This window comes from Seriola dumerili, unplaced genomic scaffold (assembly GCF_002260705.1).
Source record: "Seriola dumerili isolate Sdu_G_001 unplaced genomic scaffold, Sdu_1.0 BDQW01000138.1, whole genome shotgun sequence".
Taxonomy (NCBI): domain Eukaryota; kingdom Metazoa; phylum Chordata; class Actinopteri; order Carangiformes; family Carangidae; genus Seriola; species Seriola dumerili.
Window position 1 is genome coordinate 2,553,677 of NW_019174393.1, and position 21,152 is coordinate 2,574,828.

Sequence of the window (21,152 nt, forward strand, 5' to 3'; positions counted from 1 at the left end):
GCTTTTCTCTTGTGTGAGGGCAATCTGTAACTTTATGTTCCACATGAAGAGTCTGACAGCCCTGATGTATGCCTCCACCTTCCCGGTCTTTCTTGTCTCCATGTTTGCCTTGTCCTGACCCCCCCACCCCCCCCCCACCCTTGCACCCTCCCCCGGGGTGAGGTCTACCCCCCTCCTGCATTTTCCAACGTGAAATAAAATACCATTCTGGAAGTGTTCAATGTTTCCCGTGGTCTTTTCTGATATTAGACCGTGCTCATGTTTCAGAGACTGTGATGGCCGGAGGTTCACAAACAGGTTTGGTGAGTTATTTGATATGTTCAGTGGGGTTTTGCACTTGTCTGACCCACAACAGCTGGTGCTCCCCTATAAAGCCTTTTGAGGGCTTACACACAGACCCACACTTACTCAAGTCCTGTGCTTCAGTATAATTTTGAGGTACTTACACTTAGGTTTTTTGATTTCATCCTACTTCAAACTTCATTACATTTTAGAGGGAAAAATTATACTTTTCACTCCCCTACATTTATTTGACAAACCATTAGAAATAAGTACTTTTCATATTCAGATTTTATAGAAAAAAACATACTATAAGTTTATGAAATCCATCACATTGTTGAAGATTATTAGAAGTTATTAGAAACATTTACTCTTTTATAACTAAGTTTCAATTACTATTTGAAGTAAAGAGAGGTCATTTTAACCAATATTTGACTCCAAAAACGACTAAAATTAGAGAAAAGTCCTAGAATTAGTTTGGCACTACACACCCAGATTGTCTTTTCTCCCGAGTGTGCCATGAACACAACAAACTGTGCATCACGTGCTCTACAATCGCCTAAATATAAAATACCACACTGCTTTTATTTTATGCTCATTTACTGTTGTGGCTTTGCCATCTGGTGGTCACTTCTGTTACTGCTTCTTCAATAAGATAACTGATGTTTAAATATAAACATATATTCATGTGGAACAGAAAACCTAATATAAATTAGCCTATAAATCGTTTTCCTAAATGTGTTTGTCTAATTGATAATTTGGCTTTAATCCATTCGGTTGTATGTAGCCGTATTAATGTAATAGTTTAAGTGTAGTTCATACATTTATTTATACTGCAGTACAGGATCTGTCCTCATTAGGCTCAGTGCTCCGCTACAGCTGATTCAGCATGTTGTACTTTGTGATGCCTTCAAGTGCTCTGCATGAGCTCAGATTTCTGACTACTCTACTACTACATTTGTAAGATGAGTTCCAAATGGCTGTATGATAAATCGTTTCTATAACCTTTCATTTTTTGAAAATATAGAATAATTTGACCTCTTTGGACGTCAAATGATCATTAAAATAAAACCATATAAGAAGCATAGAGGGGAAATCGGCCGTGGAACTGCTAATAGTTCATAGACATCTGAGACAGATTCTGCTTGTATGTAAGAGTTTTGTATCACATTTTAAAAGCATATCATACTTTTTTTAAATGTAAAATCTTATTTTGAAACGTAATTTTAGCTGTGAGATAGAGTAAAGTAAGTACAGTATTCCCGTCTGAACTGCGGTGGAGTAGAAATACAAAGTGTAAGTATAAATGGAAATAAGTAAGTTACCTCAGACCTCGAGTGCAGTACTTGAGGTAGATACATATACTTAGTTACTTTTCGCCACTTATAAAAGTATAAGAATTAAGAAAAAGATACACCTGTACATAAATAAATGTTAAACAAATGCTAAAAATATTAAAATAGAAGTAATTTTTGACGTGGTAGGGGGTTTTACTGCTTACTTGACAATAAATCTAAAAACTCAGACTGTACGTGAAGGCAGCATCACACACAGCATTCCCACAATCCCTCGCGCTTCCTTTTCCAGCAGCGTCTGCGATCATGGCGGACGTGGTTGCGGAGCAGGTAGCGGACCAGAAACCAGTCCCGGACCGGGAGCTGAACGGGGAGGCGGAGGACAGAGAAGAGGCCGACCCGGTGGAGACCGCGAAAAAGAAGAAGAAAAAGAAGAAGAAGAAGTCTGCGACGACAGGTGAGGCTGTTCTGAGCTGTTTCATGCTAACAGGCTAGCAGAGCTGCGACAGGTTAGCCGCAGTTTGTAACGACCCAACCGGAAACGGTGGGAGGTTTCCTTCAAAGTAATGGTCCACCTTTTTGGTTGTGGAAAATAAGTTTGATTTTCACCGTTATAGCTCAGAATATTAACCATGACTTTTGTTACTACGAGTTTTCTACAAAGACATTTAAAAACACTTTTAATTGATGAATGTAAGAAAAGTATTCAAACGTAGAACGTAAAATAGACTTCGTACTGGTGGTTTTAGAAGTTTTGTCTTAAGTTCGTGTATATAAAGATTACTAGGGGTAGATACGTTCATGTTGCTCATTATGTATTTATTTATTTGTTTAATTTAAAATTGTTTAACCAAATTGTGAATTTCAAACTTTGTCGTCAGTCAAGAAAAAGGGGTGTTTTCCATTAAGATTTTGAATGATGACATTGCCACATTTAATTAGATAAAATTAACGTTTCATTTTGAAAAAAACTAACTGCACAAAATAGTTATATGGAAAACTGCAAATGGATGTCCATGGTAGCTTACTGCGATGTTGCCAGTTAAGATATGGTGCATATACTGTATTTACTCATAGAGACATGTTGACTTTTTTTATGTTGAAAATCCTACCGGAAGTACGGTGGTGTAGCTTGTCGTACTTGACACTGGTCCTCATTAGCCATGCGGGTTGAGCGGTGTGGACTGTCAGGCCTCATGTAACACGCCGGGCTTTGGTCAGAACCGCATCCAGGAGCAGTGACATTAACCACAGCCCGAACTTAAAGCAATTTACTGTTAATTTAGAGAGAAAACACAAAAACCCTGTCACCCAACCCGCTCCCTTTAGTGACTGTTTTCCTTCTCGGCGAATGCGATGAGCCTCAGCCAAGTTTTCCTGTTTCGTAATTCCCCCATTGCCCAGAGTTATTATGTAAGGAAAGAACAGCGAAAAGATGCTGTATTTTATAAATAAACCAAATCAAAACACTATAAGCTCATGGTTGCTTTTATTCCCGTGCACTTCAAACCAAACTCAATTAAATTAACTGCAATTTAGAGACATCGTAAGAAATGTCAAACGCTGATAAATAGATCGATAGATATATACACTGACAGATAGATAGATAGATAGACATTATTGATCTTGTTGGGGAAATTGTCAATTCATAGCAGACTGACGATAACAATAGGATTAAAATTAAAAGCACCACTGCAGTATTGCAGACCTGCAGAGCCTGATGAAAATACAAATGTACAACATGTACGGTATTAATCAGAAATAGAAAGTGCAGAACGGTCCCCAGGAACATGGGTTTATTCATGATGACAGTGTCCTGTTTACTACAGGGTTAAGATATTACCTGAATGCCTTTTGTTAAAATTAAATAAAAAATTGTTTAAAACTATAACATTGTAAAAATGAGTGACTCACTTTACATCCATAATGTTTGAGAACTTGCCACTTTGAGCAAGCAGCATTCAATGTACAATTCTCCAACATCAGCAGATCTTCCACAATGCTCTCAACGTTTTCCTTTCTATAGTTAAAGCAACACTCGTATTTCTACAAACTCTACAACTTATTTACCTCCTTAAAAACCAGATCGAATTCATGAGAGTTTTTGGCTTCATGCTGTAGAGTTTCACTTCTTCCTGTTGGATCTGTATCAGGGATCAAACTGACCTTATGGGAGTGGGCATCGGCCAGACATTGTTTGCTTTGTTGTCAGTTTCATTATAAAATCCTCCATTTAATCATTTTAATCACGTCACATCAAACTTCTAACAGTTTTATAGTTTTTACATTTTTAGTGAATTTCTTTATGTCTGTATTTCATGTCTGTCTTTTGTGAAACTTTACTGAACATCTGCTCTTGAAAGTCACTTATATAAGTGGCTATACAGCTGCTCACATTGATAAACTTGCTTACGTACTTACTAACTCTATTTTAGCTCCGTGGCTTCTGTTTTCTGACATAAAATTATCCAAATGTTCCTCACAGTGCAGTATAAAGATTTGGGAAAAATGTTGTTTAAGAGACCTGCTCTGAGGGATCATGCCAGTCTGGGAATGAATGGTTCTACCTCTGGTTACACAACTGTGTCTGCTGCTTCCTGCTGATACAGAACATTTCGGCTGCAGCGACGTAATCGCTTACTGGCCTGTGTGTATGTTCTCGTTGCTGCCGCTGCTGCAGGCGCTGAGCCGGAGGCAGATGGAGTGGGCGAAGTGACCAAACAGCTGGAGAAGCAGGCGATAGAAGACAAAGAGAAGGAGGAGGACGGCGAGGAAGGTGACCCACCTGATAACACAGTTGTAACACATCACATGTAAACATCACACTTGGCGGTTGGTGTAACAGCAGCGTCTTCACTTGCACAGATGGAGATGACGGAGAAAACTCAGCAGGGAAAAAAAAGAAGAAGAAAAAGAAGAAGAAAGGACGTAAGTTGACGACGTGATGTGTTTTATAGGGAGAGACATTTTACTGTTCTCTGAGGTGTTGTCCTGGATTCAAACCTTCACTGTAAGACTCGCGTTTGTCAGTTTGACGGGTGTTTTTCTGTTTTCCTCTCAGCCAAATCTCAGACTGATCCTCCGTCTGTGCCCATCTGTGACTTGTACCCAAGCGGGGTGTTCCCCATGGGACAGGAGTGTGAATACCCCGCCTCACAGGATGGGTAAGAACGTAAACATGCCACTCACACTTACACCTGTGTCGTGTGTGCAGCTTTCGTTTCCTAAATGTTCATCAGTCCCGTTGGAAGTCAAGGAGGTTGTGCTCTTGCTGGTGTCTGTTTTCTCTGGCTTTTCCTGATTTTAGACATTTTATTTTGTTGGTTGTGCACTTCATCCTGACTGTGTTTAATGTTGTCTGTCTCTTTTATCGCCATCTTTCCCCATTATATTCTCATGGAACAGGTGTTTATATTAGCATTAATTTTAATTGCAAATATTACTTATCGGCTCATCACTTTGCCTAAATTTAAATTTTTCAAATATTCAAATGTGCACATTAGAAATAATTGTTGCGATAACCTTGCAGCACCTCAGTCTGCTGCCTTGCAGATAAACTCTGTAACCCTGGTCAGCTGATGAGTCAGGAGCTGTGTTGTCACAGCGTGCAGCATTAACACGTTCACTTTCACCACTGACTGTCCAAAACGGTCAGCCTTTTTCTTCTGTAGTAGCTGCACCTTTAATAAGTAATGGTGTTTAAAACGTGAGCTGCTGCTGTGTTTGTCTCCCAGTCGCAGCGCGGCGTGGCGCACGACCAGCGACGAGAAGCGGGTCCTGGATAAAGCCAACGAAGAGGTGTGGAACGACTTCAGACAGGCGGCCGAGGCCCACAGACAGGTCCGCCAGCACGTCCGCAGCTTCCTCAAACCCGGCATGACCATGATCGAGATCTGGTGAGGACGCCTTCATCGCTGTGATTCGCTTCATCAGTGTGATTTTTGTAGAAAGTTTAATTTCATCTCATCCCCCCTCCTCCTCCTCAGCGAGCGGTTGGAGGACTGTTCTCGTAAGCTGATAAAGGAGAACAGGCTGAACGCCGGCCTGGCCTTCCCCACCGGCTGTTCCCTGAACCATTGTGCTGCCCACTACACTCCCAACGCCGGAGACACCACTGTCCTGCAGTACGACGACGTCTGCAAGATCGACTTCGGCACGCACATCAACGGTAACACAAGAATTAAGAGCATTTAGTGCTGATGCGTTCAGGGCCCACTTTCTATCCGTAATGGATCAGAGTCAGAATGGCTGCCACTTAGTAATACATGTAGAACCGTTGTTCCCAGCCTTTTCCAACTCCTGACCAAATCTCAAAAATGTTGGTGATCCACATCCGACCCCGTGACAGTACAGAGGACAAATAAACCTCCTCAGAGCTTTTTATTTTCATGATAACGATCGAACATTCAGGACTGAATCAGACTGAGGTCGCAAACAAGATGTGGTCTGGTCCTATCATGGCTTATCACAGTGACATGACTTAATACAAGAAGTTGTACAATATTTGTAATGTTTTCAAAGATAATTTTTTTAAAAATAAATTATTTATATTATATATTATTTTATGATTACATCTTTTCACCCAAATTGTAGCCAGCTGTTCTGCAAATGATTTGTTGTCCCACCTGCAGTACCTTCGCAGCCCACCAGTGGGCCCCGGCCCTCCTAACATATGTTCTTCTTTCTTCTTCTTCTGGTTTGTGTCTGCAGGGCGAATCATTGACTGTGCCTTCACTGTCACATTTAACCCAAAGTATGACAAGCTGCTGGAGGCTGTGAAAGACGCCACCAATACTGGAATCAAAGTAGGACTCACACACACACACACACACACACACACACACACACACACACACACACACACACACACACACACACACCTCCCTCGTCTGATCTGTAGCTGATGGCTTCCTGTTTGTTTGTGTCAGAACGCCGGCATTGATGTGCGCCTGTGTGATGTTGGAGAGGCCATTCAAGAGGTGATGGAGTCCTACGAGGTCGAGCTTGATGGAAAAACATATCAAGGTACGTTCTCACCTGAAAACACCGGACATAACCTAACTTGTATTTTGATATTTACAGATACATTTATTGAATTGTGCTTTTAGAAACATGTTTTTAATAAAGTTTCTAGCAGTTTGTATAAAGGCAGCTTTATATTTCTAATGTTCTAAAGTTCAAACTCCTGAAAATATCCGAAATTCAGGACAAGAATATCTTAATGTTGATGAACTTTACATAAAACACTTTAAAAAAATCTAATGACATTCACATACTACTCCTCTATCTCAGCTGTTTTAGTCATTAATGCCAGTTCATACAGTACATCCAGTAAGAAAAAAAACTAAATCAGTGCAACTTGTTTTCTTCTCCTGCAGTGAAGCCGATCCGAAACCTGAACGGTCATTCAATCGGCCAGTACAGGATACACGCTGGGAAGACTGTGCCCATCGTTAAAGGAGGAGAAGCTACGAGAATGGAGGCGAGTTCATTAAGATCATCAGTCTTTCAGTTTGTCTCAGTGACAGTATGAACTGTTTATTTGCTGCAGTTATCTGTGACAGTTGTGGCATAAAACAGGTTGTATTCTCATTCTCTGAATAATTTCACAAATAAAGTTACAGATACATAATTTAAACTACTGTTTGGTGCATTATGGTGAAGTTTGTTGCATATCTTAGAAAACTGCAGCCACCAGACAGTAAAACAAGAGTAAAAGTAACTGAGTAGACCATTTAAAGCCTTTATTCCTGATCGCTTGCAGTCACCCTGTTGTTGATCGTATATTTTTACGCTGCAGGAAGGAGAGGTTTATGCCATCGAGACGTTCGGCAGCACAGGTAAAGGTGTGGTCCACGACGACATGGAGTGCTCTCACTATATGAAAAACTTCGATGTTGGCCACGTCCCCATCAGGTAAAAGTTAAAAGCATGAATCCTTTCTGGTCTAACAAAACATGCACCTATTGATTTGTTAGTGTGTCGTTTACTTATTTATTTGTTAAATGTCAACAACAACAACAACAACCACCCCTGAAGATTAATCAATGCTTTTATATTGTGTCAAAATTCACACCTCTAATTCTTAAATGAGTCAAAATGCAACGAACAGGCGTCACACACACTGTTGGAGTTGCTTATAGTCATTTCTTTGATGACTGGTGAGAATAAAAGTCCATAAATCTATTTATAAAACTGAGAACATTCATCCTAAATGCAAATTAGACCGTCGTCCACAAAGCAGCCAATCACTGAATATTTAAAGTGTCGTCTGGGATACGCTCTGATGTCATCGATGGTTCCTTCCTCTCCAGGCTGCCCCGAGCGAAGCACTTGCTGAACGTGGTCAACGAGAACTTTGGCACGCTGGCGTTCTGCCGGCGCTGGCTGGACCGCCTGGGCGAGAGCAAGTACCTGATGGCCCTGAAGAACCTGTGCGACCTGGGCATCGTGGACCCCTACCCTCCGCTCTGCGACACCAAGGGCTGCTACACCGCTCAGTTCGAGCACACCATCCTGCTCAGGCCCACCTGCAAGGAGGTGGTGAGCCGGGGAGACGACTACTGACACCCCAACCCCCGCAACAACAGCACCCCACCACCAGACCCCTCCCTCCCTCCCTCCCACCCCCCACCAACACCACCACCACCACCACCACCACTACCACCCATCACCTCCAGACCCTGTTAGCAACTCCTCCTTCAGAGAAACAGGAGATGATAGCTTCTAACACAGGAAGTGGTTTTCTCAGAGCAGCAGTGAAGGATGCCAAATGCTACTGTATTCTACCCATAATGCACCACTCACAGCTTGAAAAGAGGACAGACTGCCTTTCTGAGTTTTCCATCATCAACACAGCTAAAGAAATTGTAAACAAGCCAACACATCTTTGTCGGAGGAAGCATTGTAGTTTCTTTCAATGTCCCATGGACCTCGTTTTACTGAATAAAAACAACTGTTTTAACTGTTAAACAGTTCAAAATGTTGCCATGAATTTAGTGCAACCCCAGTATTCAAACAGATGGTGAGGGTGGGGAACACCTTCAGACCCCCAACCCCCTTTTACTTTCAAACTTTCTTTGGCTCCTCTTTAACCCTCCAGTGCTTTAGTGCTTGAGTTAAATTAAGCACAAATGCTACTGACGGGGTTTAAGAAGTGGTCCGGCCACAAATCTCTGCAAACAGCTAACATTTAAAGCTCGGGGTGCTGTAGTCCTAAACACCATCTTCACACAGACGCCGTGCATCTGCAGCTTTATGTTTGGCTTCTGTCGCTGCCTGAGGGGAGGAGGGGGCGGGGAACTCTGCACTCTGGCCCTCCAGTCATCGTTTCTTTGATATTTGTAAAATATCTTTGAAAATGCTGCTGCCACTGTATGTTCCAAATTAAAATGCTTCATTTTGAACTCCCTGAAAATGTTTTTGTAAGAAAAAAAAAGATGATTAAAATAATTTTGCTCATTGTGGGCGGTCCTCTTCTAATGTCTCCGATCACAGGACAAGAAAACAGTATATTGACAGTATTGATTATCTAAGGTAGAGCTGAAATCATATATTGACAACAATTTTGATCGTCCTTGAAGTAAGTTTTTAAACGTATGTGTGAATTTTGGGAGCTTTAGTTTGATTAAGAATCATTAATCACCAAGTAATTTGATTGGACTAGAGTCATTTGCAGCGCTGGGACTTTTAACTACATGTATCACTCCGCTTTACAGGTGTTCTATTAACCGTTAATTAGCGTTACATTAACGGTCGTTATCTATCTTAGATTTGACAAACTTTGCAAAGATTAATATATTTCCAGAGATATCATTTGAATTAAATGATGTGTGGTCGTCAGAAGAGGATGAAGGGAAGAAGCCTGGAGACTTAAGCGCACACCTGAGGTAATGTGTAACATAAAGTAACAAGCTAGTGTGCACTGTGCAGGTGAGGACAATGTTTATGTTGCTTAGCATCAGTCAGACCCCGGCTAGTTGGGGAACTATTTGTGTTGTAGCCAAAATGATAATGATTGTCCTCGGTACTCGGCCGCAGCCCTGCTGATATTCAGTACATCACTCCCTCTCGTGTGATATTGCTAAAATAACAAATATCTACGTATTCAGCAGTTTGATACCACTTTGAAATGTGACCATTAAAAATTGTAGCAACAGCTAGCATCCACTTAGTTTAGCTTAGACTGGAAACAGCTAACCTGGCTGTGTCCAAAAACCGAAAATTGACCTACTTACATTTTGTTTTTACATATTTAAAAAAAAAAAAAAGAAGATAAATCATGTTAAAAGGAGAGACTGAGATGTGCTGCTAGGCGGAATTTGCCACCATTAAACACAGCCAGGCTAACAGGCTAACTTTCCTCATATGTTTCTACTTCTTATGCTAAGATAACCGGTTGCTAGTTTAGACAAGTTAGCTTCATATTTAACGGACAGATTTGAAAATGGGAGTAACGTTCTTCGCTAACCCAACAAGGAAGTAAATTAACATATTTTCTCTTAAAGTCAAACTATTAATTTAAGGAAAAAAGTTTACAGCTTCTTAAATATTAATATTTGCTCATATGTACTAGAAAAAAATCTTAAGATTTTGGACTGTTGATTGGGCGAAAAAAAGCTATCTATAAACTTAGACTCAGAGAAAATGTCCATCACACATTACTATTTTTTGTTATTTTAAACACCAAATAACTGAGTAAAGTAGGAAGATTAATCTGCAATTTAAATGAATCATAGGCAGACCAAATCGGATCTACTTAAACTAAAAGTGGTAGGTTATGAAGGAAGAGTTTAGCTTTCACATCTTGCATTCCTTGAAGTTTGTTAGTTTTTCCCCTTTAAAAGACAATTAAATTTTTCTTTTCTGAATCAGTAAGGAGTCCTGGGCAGTACATGTTTTTTATTTTGGGTTATATAAATAAAATTTACTTGGCTAGCTTCCTCTTCTTGATGAGAAAAAGCAAGAGACTGGCACCTTTTTGTAGAAAAATGAAAAAATATTCTCATTTATTGAGGTAATTTTCTCTAGAAAAAAATTGAGGTAACAATTTGCATAGTATAACTTCCATAAATTTACACACACACACACCCATGTAGTAGTAAGAAAATGCCAACAATGTCTCACAATGAAGGAAAAACAATATGAAGTGTGCTTTGAATTTCCCCCTGATGGATAAATCCAGAGGGAACACGATTGAGGTGGAGATTCATGTTTTTTCTCCAGTATGGAGATAAATATCACAATCTGTATACACTGTAGAAATCTGTATATTTTACTGAACAGCTGGTAAATAAAACACAGTCATGTACAAATACAGTACACACACCTAATTCATGGTGAACAGTGAAATCTGTCATAACTGCTGGTGGTGTTGAACAAATAGCGGTTGTATAAAACTTTAAAAACAGTCAATGGCCTCTTTTCTAAAACCTCTGAGAAGGATTGTATAAAAATACATTCATCATCTAAATGCTGGTTCGTGTGGGATTGCAGCTGTGCAGATTCCACGTTGTTTAACTGATATGATCTATAAAAATATATCTTTGTTTTTTTTTTCTTCTTCAACAAAAGGGCACTTTTCTAGCACACTAGTATCTGTCTGGTTGGTTCAGACTCTGAAAACAATTACATTCTGAAGCAGAGAGGTGGCAGTATTTAGCCCCCCCCCCCCAAAAAAAAAATCCCTTTGGAAGCTTTTCTTTTTCCTCAATCAGTCAGAAAAAGGAAGGAAAAAAAACAACCTTGAACCGTTTTGGAAATACTGAGTTTTTTCCAAACATTCCCCCAAGGCTTTGGCTTGAGGTCTGCCAATTCTTTTCCTGACAGACCGAGGTTTACTTCAGAGTGAAAATAAACTTCCTGTCCTGCTTGTGTACAGATCTTTTAACTATGAACCGACATTGAGTCTGAGTAAAAAGAAAAAAAAACAAAACAACACTGATGACCTGTTCTGTAATAATTAGTGCATTTCTGGCAGGAATATGGTTAAATGCAGCCATGTTGTTAACACCTGTCCAAACATTTACCTGTCTAAAACACAGGGAGGCCATTTCTAGAAAGTGAATGACATTGTACAACCCTACATCCAGTTCTGTGTTGACTATCTAAAGTGACTGAGAAACATTTCAGTTGATTTAAACAAAACAGAATTTACAATCAACAAGCCACCAACGCAGGTAGGCAGACACGTGAATACACCTGTACGACCTGTAGAGGACACTTGTATGTGTGTAGTCATACCCAGCCAGTCTGTTGGCTGCTACTGAGACACAACTTGGCTGATACTCTCTTCTTTATAATAAAAAATACAACTGTACACAAAACACAAACATCACCATTTTTTTTTTAAAATACCTACATATAAACACCATATACAAGAAGTTCACAAAGCAGAACCAGGTTTTAAAAAGTAGTCCTCCTCTTTTTCTTTTTTTTTTCCTTATTTAGAAAAATAGACTAAAAACACCACCCATCCTCCCAGGATATAAAATGCCCAAAGACAGAGAGGGAAGAGAAAGAGTGAAAGGTGGGGCTGTGCTGATATCGTCTCGCTGAGTGGTCAGGCTGCAGCGGAGGAGGAGGAGGGGGATTGTGGTCCTATAGCGGCCGGTCTTTGTCCTGAGTTACTTGCTGTGTGTAGAAGAGGATGTAGGCCTGAGCTCGGCAGACCTCGTCCACTGAACACACATTCAGCTTAGAGTCATTACAGTGAACCCAGAAGCCTGCAGGAGAAGACGAGCAAAAACAATCAGTCAGTAGTTGGACTAATATCAAGAGCGTAGGTTTGCTCTTTTTTTTAGATTGTTTAATGCTGTCAACCTTACGGTTTATTAACATATAAGATCTGAATTTACATTCAGAAATGTGTTTATATTTAAATCAAACTATGCACAGTAAACAGATCAAAACTATAACTAAGAAATTCAACTCATACTTTGATATATCCACTATTTTATGTTCACTCCTGCTAGCAACTTTCACCTAACTCGAGTCTGTAAATTGATGTCATCAATTTGCATAAATGAAGGTAGAAAAAAAATGTAATCTATGGTACTGTGAAATGGTTGTATGCTTGCAATTTAGAATGAATGGTCTAAATAAATGCTGAAACTGCTGGCATCGTCGGAGAGAAAAAACAAGCTAATCAGACACAATAATTGTAAATTGTAAATGTAATTTCAAACTCATATATTCAATTTACATTTCTTATTAGCAGCATTTTAAGTATAGTCTCAACAGGATCACAAAAATGTCCTGCTGTCTATATGTTTTGGATGCTCCAGTAGCGCTTAATCATCGTCAACGTCTCACACCTGATGTCAATCCCACCGTGCTCTCTACTCACCTCCTTCTGTGTTGTAGCAGTAGGCAGTGTAGTGGCCGGAACCGAAGCCCTTCCCATGATGCATCACCACAGCGGAGAGTTCGTAGAGGAAGTGCTTGGGGCGCGGTGAGCCTGCGGAGCCGGGGCTGCTGGGACTGGAGCAGGGCACGCCTTTGGGCGACGGCTCCCGGCAGCAGTAGGGCTCCATGTTGAGGAGCTGGTCGAAGCTGACGTGGACTCCGATCTTCTCCCGGTGGTTCCGCCCAGACCACCTGAGGACCATCACAGCACAGAGACAGTCACGCACTGAGCGACTAGTCTGCATCGCAACAGATTCAATGCAGCTGAGCCAAAACTTCACATGGACTAAAGACAGTCTCGTCTGGTTTAACCCTGTTGTTTTTGCTGATTTATAAACCCAAAGTTTAAACAGTGTATTTTTTTTGGTGGTTTACCTTCAATCTTTCAACTCAAGTTCAAACATGAACATCACAGTTGTGAGTTTTCACAGAATTGCCCCACGTAAATCACTACTCGATGCTCTTCAGTTTGAATTGTATGGCAATATAAAGCAAATAAGATCTCTGTTTTTGATATGACGTTATGGGAGTCTTCAATTATATTTATGTTGTGTATTTATGCTTTCATTTCATAAAAGCTACTTGGCACTAATTTTGCAAAGGAGCAGTTTTAGGGACATATATCTCACACAAGTTGTGTTGTTTATCCAGCTGCTAACATGGCAGCTAGTAAGAGTCAGGCTTTTATGACTCAGCATCAATATTCATATTAAAACTGCTCCCAACTTTGTAATTATTCTTGTTGTTGTGTGCCTGCAGGGATGACAGAAGTCGTATTTAATTGAATGAGCGAGGCAGACTGACTGACTCTGGTGTTGCGTCATCTCACCTGAAGCGTTTGAGGTGAAGCCGCAGGACCTGAGGCAGTTTGTGGACCATCAACTTTTTCTGTGCTTCAGTCAGCGTGACTGGTTTGGAGGAGGTCCGGCGTCGAACAGCTGCACGCAAGAGGACAAGAGGAGTGAGTGAACACGTAATACAAAATCATACAAACACCACTCTGCTGCGTGTCGTCTGATCTTTGCTGCAGTTTTGCGACCAGTGGCAAAGAAATATATATAATATAAAATATATAAATGTTAATGTTGCACAACATCTGAGAGGCTGTAATCAGAGATTTGATGAAGTTTAGCAGGAAAAAAAAAACATTCTCATCTACTCCCTCCTTTTATCCAGATAATGACTAATGACTTCAGTAATGACTTCTAAATTAGGACAAAGGTGTAAATATTTTCTATGAAATACTAACTCAATATTATCAGGGACAGTTAGGGGCATTTTTTCGATCCAGAGAAATTCCACCACAATCCAAAATTTCTTTAAATTAAATCAGGTTAATCACTGATTTCAATTAGATTATTGGAATACTATTATATCCTTAGAGATAACTTAGTTTAATCATATTCCACACCACTCACTCAGCCTTTCTGAAAATGAATGACAATATGTGTTTGGACAAAGCATCATTATCTCTGCACAAATGACTTACTGCTTTGTTTCTGGCATTACAACCACACCTCTAAAAACAGGGGACTTAATGGCGTCTGTGCAACTTAATGCTTAAGACAGTGACCTCTGTTTCCAACCAGGTCCGTTAGTTAGTTGCCATTTTTTCATTTTCTACCATCTCTTTCTCTAAAGGGTAAAAAGCCTAATAATAATAATGATCTCAAAAAAAGGGGGGAAGTTATAATACAATAATTCAACGCCAGACAAGTTGGCTGTTAACTTGATGATGTTCCACTACAATTATTTTGTTTTTTCCACACTCGCTGTTTCAAGTCCTTCAAGGAACCATGATATGCTATACTCAAAAGCAACCTAGGATCTTTATGGCAAAAGTAAAAATGTCCATATTTTAGTTTTTTCCTCTCCAAACCGGCTTCATAAATGTTCAGGAAGTAGAACATTTAAATTGGGGAAGGAACAGAAGAGACAGACCATGTCATAATAATCCCAGTTATAAATGTGTTTATATCAGTGTGAAATACCTGACATAAATCTTAAAAGATAAACCGTGTGTATGTTTACATTATTCAACTCACAGTTACACTGGTCACAGGCGTAGATGTTTCCCTCCAGCGCTTCAGTCTCTGTGAACTTGGCCAGCATTTCCGTCAAATGGCACGAAGCCTGTGCAGCCGACTCCCTGCTATTACTGTGATACCGCTCGGGGAACTCCAGAGACAGATCCCAGAAAGGCTCCACAGTGTTGGAGCGATGGTCGCACGCCAGGCACGTCACCTGCATGGGTGAGAGTGAGGGAAATAAAGAGATGAGTGGGTCACAGGAGAAGGGTATGGTGGTATATTAAACATATAATCCAACCGTTGTGTAAATATTTCTCTTGTAGCTGTCCTGTGTGCCTTCCTGTCTGTTTATACCATCTCTAAACTACAAAAAGTAAAGTTCATGAAGAATACAAACTTAAACTGTCACACTTTAGGCATAGTGATTACTAGTTTAGAGCCACAGGGCGGAGATCCCCTCAAAACCCTTGCAGACACACAGCCCCTCTATTCAGCATGAGCAGGTGTCACAGTGTGTGCTCAGCCTCTACAAGTAGACACCGATCTCTTGTCCTCACACTAACCCTCCACACTCCCTGCAGCCTCTTCTATCAGCTACTTGATACGATGCTGAACTTGGAAGAACCTGACAGATTCATGTCCATGAATCCAAGTATTATCATTTTAATCAGCTGATGCCATGTCAGTGAGTGCACAACCAGGACGTGCAATAAAACCTTTGGTGTGTAAACAAGTGTAAAGTCTTTTTTTTTTTTTTTTTTTTTTAAATGAGTTATGTTAGTTATTCTTGGGAGAGTGAAGTGGAACTATTACACTTTCGGTTTGACACTACAACACTAGAGCTGAGACATCACAGAAGACAAAAATACAAACATTTTGATGAAAGATGAAAAGATGAAAATCTTGTTTATTCTACTCGTTTATGTGAGAACAGTTTTGTCGAACAATTACAGTGAATAGAAACAAAAAAAATCCCCAAATAAACCACTAAAGGAGCATGAATGCAAGTGATTAAGACAATATTTATATAACAATATTTGGACATGAATAATGAGAGTGAAAAATAATATGAGAACTGAGAATGGAAAATAATTAAAAGACAATAAAACAATAAACAACTGTATGAAATCCGTCCAAATCAGACCTTGAAAATATACTCAAATTATATTTCATGTCAGTGTTGGAAGATTAACCTTCACTTAAGGATTTTAAGAAAGAAATCCATCAAGGCTAATTTAATCTGATTTATGAATTAAGCCGTACTCTGGTTTAGCTGAAGGGTGACACATGGGTAGAGCGTGCAGGATAGTAACGTCATAACCTGCCCACTCACTCGCTGTGAACTCTCCGGACAATTACCTGCTCTATTCAAACATCAGCTCAACTGAATATTAAACAGACTTTGCACTTTGGCGCTGGCAGGGTAAAGTCCGGTTAACGCCCGGTTCAACTGGTGCGGGCGTTTGCGTTCCCACGTATAGCTCCACTGGGTAATGTCTAGAGAGGTTCAGGGTTGCTGTACATGTGTGAAAGCAGCTTTTGTGATACAGTTCAGCCGGAGCCCCATGATGGCTGTTGAATTATCAATGCAACCAGTATGTGTGGGCAGATCTGAGTGGGTGAGTGGGTGAATGTGTGCGTGCACCAGGAGTGAGTCAGATGAAGCTTGTGATAAATGCTGAGTTACTCACTGGTTGTTAAGTATAGATGATTACAGGTGTGTGTGTGTGTGTGTGTGTGTGTGTGTGTGTGTGTGTGTGTCATACCTGGCTGAGAAGCTGGCCATGAAAGATGGTGTTGACCACACTGAGCACCTGCTTGATGAGTCGTTTCTGTGTCTGTGGGACTCCTGCGCTGGTCGTGTGCGTGCCGGTGCTCTCCAGCTCGTGCTGCACCTTGTCCAGCAGCTCACACAGGAACTCCTGAGCGTCCTGCTGAGCGTAGCCCCTGAAGGCTGGGATCAGCTGCCACACCGAGTGGAGCATGGCAAAAGGTGATACCAGCGCCCACTTTCCGGACCACATGACCTGGAACAAGGTGTGCAGCTCGTGGCAAAGAGAAATGTGCTTTGAACTGGGCTCTTTGGGTTGTATCAGCTCCATGCTGCGGGCCCGTGATGCCCCGCCACTCAGCCCTGCCCCAGAGCATGAGCTGCTCTGGGGTCCCTTCCTCTGGGACAGGAGGGGGGACTGGGATGAGGCCTTCCCTGCCAGTTGACCGTGGACGGCAGATGCCAGTAGTTCCAGTGCCTGGGTGAGGTCCAGGCGCAGAAAGCATTCCCTGAAGACATGTAGGTGACTCAGCACCTGCAGGATGGAGTTCATATAACAGGTGTTTCCTAAATTCCTAAGGCCTGTCACTCCGGGGGTGACTGTGGGACGCCGCTTAAAGGGGGAGCCACCCTGTTTGGTACTCTGCTTGCGGCGGGAAGGTGTTTGGGCAGTACGTGGGGTCGCTGAGGGCGTTTTGGGCTTTGATTTGGTGGTAGAGGAGCGGCTCCGGAGCTTGGTAGTTGGTTGGACCTTTTTTGTCCGTCTAGCTTTTTTGGGGGTAGCAGCGACAGGACTTTGAGTCCGTGGCCTGCGGGTGGGAATCTGGGGCACAGGGGTTTTCGCCTTGTTGTTCTGAGATGGCGTTGTAACTGCCGCATCTGCAACTCTCTGGCGCTTCCGACGTAAACGCCGACTCTTCCTCAAAGGAGCATTCCCCAGCTCCTCCTGTAGCTGCCTCTTTAGAGCCCTCCTCCTCTCCCTCGCCTCCCTTTTCTGCTCCTCCTCCTCCTCTCTCTTCCTCTCCTCCTCCTCCCTCTTCTGTCCACATTCAGTCAGTCCAATCCAGAAGCGAAAGACACGTCCCATAAGCGCCCTGCGGCGGTGCCAGAGGGCAGTAAACATCCTGTCCTCGTCTCTCAGCTGCAGCTCGCGGGCACCAGATGGCATGAGGGCGTCAGGGGCAGCACTAGCAGAGCGGAGGGTGCGCCCACTGCGGGTTGTAACCTCGTAGCGTTGGCTCTGAATGGCGCTGAGTGTACTACGAAGCAGCTTGAGGTCTCCGGTGGCGTTATCATTCAGGACATAGTCGTCACACAAATAACAAAAAACATAAAGTTCATTAACCTCCATAGCCAACGGGTGGTGCTGCTGCTGGAAGTGCTGCAGAGCATGTTCCTCGATGTAGCGCCCGCACGCCACATGAGCACAGCCCAGGCAGGCCCATATGGACTCGGTGGTGTTGCAGTCGACGCAGTGCCACTTCTGGGGGTTGAGGATGGAGTGGTCTGGGGCCAGCCGCAGCCGCCCAACATGCTTACACCTGTCCATTACACACGCCTGCCCACCGAGCTGGCTGACTGTGTCAGTCAATAACTGACAGTCTGTGTGAGTCTGGGTGTGCGTGTCAATGTTTCACACTAGCTTCATATCACCATGGTGACCATGGTTAGCTGAGAACTGGGACCCTTCCAGGGCATGGTGGTGTCTAGAGCAGAGAGAACAGGTCTGGTTAGTCAAAACAGTGTGTGTTTTATATTTTAAAAATCTATTAAATTTAAAAAAATATATATTTTCCCCATTGATGCACATTTGGTGGTTTCTTACACCATAATGACATCCTATTCTTTTCCTTCAAACATATCAAGCCACACAATAAAATTATAATCTCAAAGTCACGACATCTGACCTCCAATGATTCTGTTTTATGAGGCCATAGCTACACAGTTAACTGGCAAACTGCCAGGAGGCATTAATATTTCCCTACAGTAACATAGGCCAACAGTGAACTCACTGGTTGATAAACATGACTGCGCTGAGTGTTGCCAGACACTTCCACTCAAAAGCAGAAAGGTGTGTAAGTAACGAGGACTGTTAAACCTGGATGTGAGAACATCAACAAGACAAACCTCTTCCTGAAATAGTCACTAAAAAAAACTCAGTGGGCGCACTGACAGTAGCAGGATGATTTTACATGGATATGACGATATTTTCCTCTATTAAAAAAGCTCCCTAATGCGAGGGACAGCTAATACACCATGAAGAAGCTCCAGGATTTGCCTCTTGATTAAATCCCAGCCTTTGTTTTTTAAAGCTTCTAACTGCAAGAGAGTTGTTCAAAAGCAGAAAACCCAAAAATCTGTCTCCATGCAACCTCCTCTGGCTTCTTTTCACATCCCGGGGGTTGGTGTACCTCAGCTGACAAAGTGTGGATCCTTGAGTGGGCTGAGCCTTATCTAGCCCCCCCACCCTACTGAGGTCAAAGAAGTAAGATTATCCAACAAAAGGGGGACTGGGCTTGCAAAGTGCTGCGCCTTTTGTCTGGGTACAGAACTACCTTTTCTGCAGTAATGGAAGACAGGACACCAAGGAAAGAAAATTGACTGATGGATAATGGTTTAGATGACAGAGAGGGAAAGTGATGAGATGCTGGAATAAAGGAGGATGAGCAAACAAGGTCTCTAACCTCAGAAATGTCTAGTTAGAACTATTAAGCAGTATTATTCCTTCATTTCATTAAACACATTAAAAAAGCAAATCAAGCATGAGGCGTTTGTTTACCAGTTATATTGTGGGAGTGGGCGTGTTTATTCAATAAGTGTTGATCAGACTGTGCTGCTATGAGTGCCTGCAGGCACTGTGATATAAATAAAATCTCAGTGCTGTCAAGGATCCAAGACAGATCCTGCCGAGTTGATAACTAACCACATGTCTTGCTAAATCGTACAGCATGACATCCTTAAACGCGGAGCCTTCAGTTGGAATCGCATCATGATAAGCAATAAACAAGACATTGACGTGGTACTTTTCTGTCTCTCTAGTCAGCAACTTTGATAAGGATAATCCGCATTATAAGTTACTGTAATCACCATATGGCTTTAGGAACAATGGCACTCAGTTGATATGTAGAAGAAGTGCTGTCTAATAAAGCAAACAATTCGAGAACTCAGTGGAGAGTTGCTCCAGAGTTTGTAATGTAACTGAAGTTTTACCAGCAGCTTAGCGCGCTTCGCCTGGTTTGTCCTTGTGACTGCATGGTCTTAAGTGGCTGTACACCTCACCGCCTCACATAAACTCTGAGTAAAAAAAAGCCACCGCATGCCACGAACAGCCAGCGTAGCCGTTAAACAAACTGCAAAACGAGAGACACGATAAGGTTGACAAAACGATTCAACTTTAAAGCCCATCTCCCACAGCTAAGGTGAGCTAGCCACGGCTAACATGTAATTGATACAGCTATAAGGAGTTGCGATTCCAAAATACTGAAATCAAACACACAGAAAATATAAAATGCCATAAAAAACCTCAAAAAATAAATGTCTAATATAGCTTAAAATAAAACTAGAGCCTACGCAAACAAGCGCCACATACGTTGGCTCTACCGCTTTTATTGTATTTATTACAGAGAGCAGAGAGCCCTAGCTAAGATTAGCCTAGCATGCTAGTTAGCATTAGCCAGCCAGGGCTAGCAGCGATAATCCTAACAAGTTCATGCGTTAGCCGGAGGTCAGCTCCCGGAGCGAGGCACGGCTTCCAAAAGAACCCAACCTGCCGGGTGGGTTCTAACGAGAACGAATGTACCATCATCTCTTCTGTAACATATGTACCAGGGAAATCACTGTATAGAAAGAAAACACCGTACCGAGCCTCTCCTTCATGGCAGTAACTCCTCTGTTTCTAAAATGATCGCCATCTTGTCAGTCCCTGTCGCGTGGTGTTGGCTCGAGCGCGTCCTCGATACGTGACGTGTTGTTGTTGTTGTTGATGATGATGTTGTGGTTGAAGATGTTTACTCATCTTCTGTAAAAACAATATAATTTTAGCTGCTCTTGATACTAGTAGTTCAGTGTTAGTTTTATTGTAGTTTAAGTGATTTGTCACGTGTTTGGTATTCCTGTCAGTTATTGTTACATGTACTAAGAGTACAAGTAGTACTCCTCATTTATTTTGTGTAGTACAGTGGCGGAGGAAGTACTCTCAATACTTAAAGAATACCGGTCAATATATTCTACATTTTTCTTTTAGTTCTTTTAGTCAATAAATCCCTTAAAATGAACAAATAGCCAATCTAATTGATAAAAACAATAATACAGCTCCACTGTTGCCCCAAAACTATTAAAACAGTAAGCCACAACTTTGCACTCATGTTCCTC

At 41.7% G+C, this 21,152-nt stretch overlaps 3 protein-coding genes across 3 annotated transcripts in view; 1 reads left to right on the forward strand and 2 right to left on the reverse strand.

The window, feature by feature from the left end:
* Nucleotides 1-1,863: 1,863 nt before the first annotated feature.
* Nucleotides 1,864-9,036, forward strand: LOC111225028 (methionine aminopeptidase 2-like). Its single transcript, XM_022749771.1, has 11 exons — nucleotides 1,864-2,031; nucleotides 4,255-4,350; nucleotides 4,440-4,502; nucleotides 4,636-4,738; nucleotides 5,309-5,470; nucleotides 5,561-5,742; nucleotides 6,285-6,379; nucleotides 6,503-6,599; nucleotides 6,953-7,056; nucleotides 7,375-7,490; nucleotides 7,889-9,036. The coding sequence occupies exons 1-11, from the start codon at nucleotides 1,881-1,883 to the stop codon at nucleotides 8,139-8,141; spliced, it is 1,422 nt and encodes a 473-aa protein (XP_022605492.1). The 5' UTR covers nucleotides 1,864-1,880; the 3' UTR covers nucleotides 8,142-9,036.
* Nucleotides 6,430-21,152, reverse strand: part of ntn4 (netrin 4) — a 48,440-nt gene continuing 33,717 nt past the window's right edge. Inside the window, exon 11 of the transcript XR_002665258.1 lies at nucleotides 6,430-6,454. The gene's annotated coding sequence lies outside the window, so the exon portion shown is untranslated. The remainder of the gene's footprint in view (nucleotides 6,455-21,152) is intronic.
* Nucleotides 10,504-20,703, reverse strand: usp44 (ubiquitin specific peptidase 44). The gene is made up of 6 exons (XM_022749769.1): nucleotides 20,642-20,703; nucleotides 16,777-18,487; nucleotides 15,026-15,224; nucleotides 13,810-13,918; nucleotides 12,922-13,172; nucleotides 10,504-12,298 (listed from the first exon to the last, which is right to left on the reverse strand). The coding sequence occupies exons 2-6, from the start codon at nucleotides 18,328-18,330 to the stop codon at nucleotides 12,174-12,176; spliced, it is 2,238 nt and encodes a 745-aa protein (XP_022605490.1). The 5' UTR covers nucleotides 18,331-18,487; nucleotides 20,642-20,703; the 3' UTR covers nucleotides 10,504-12,173.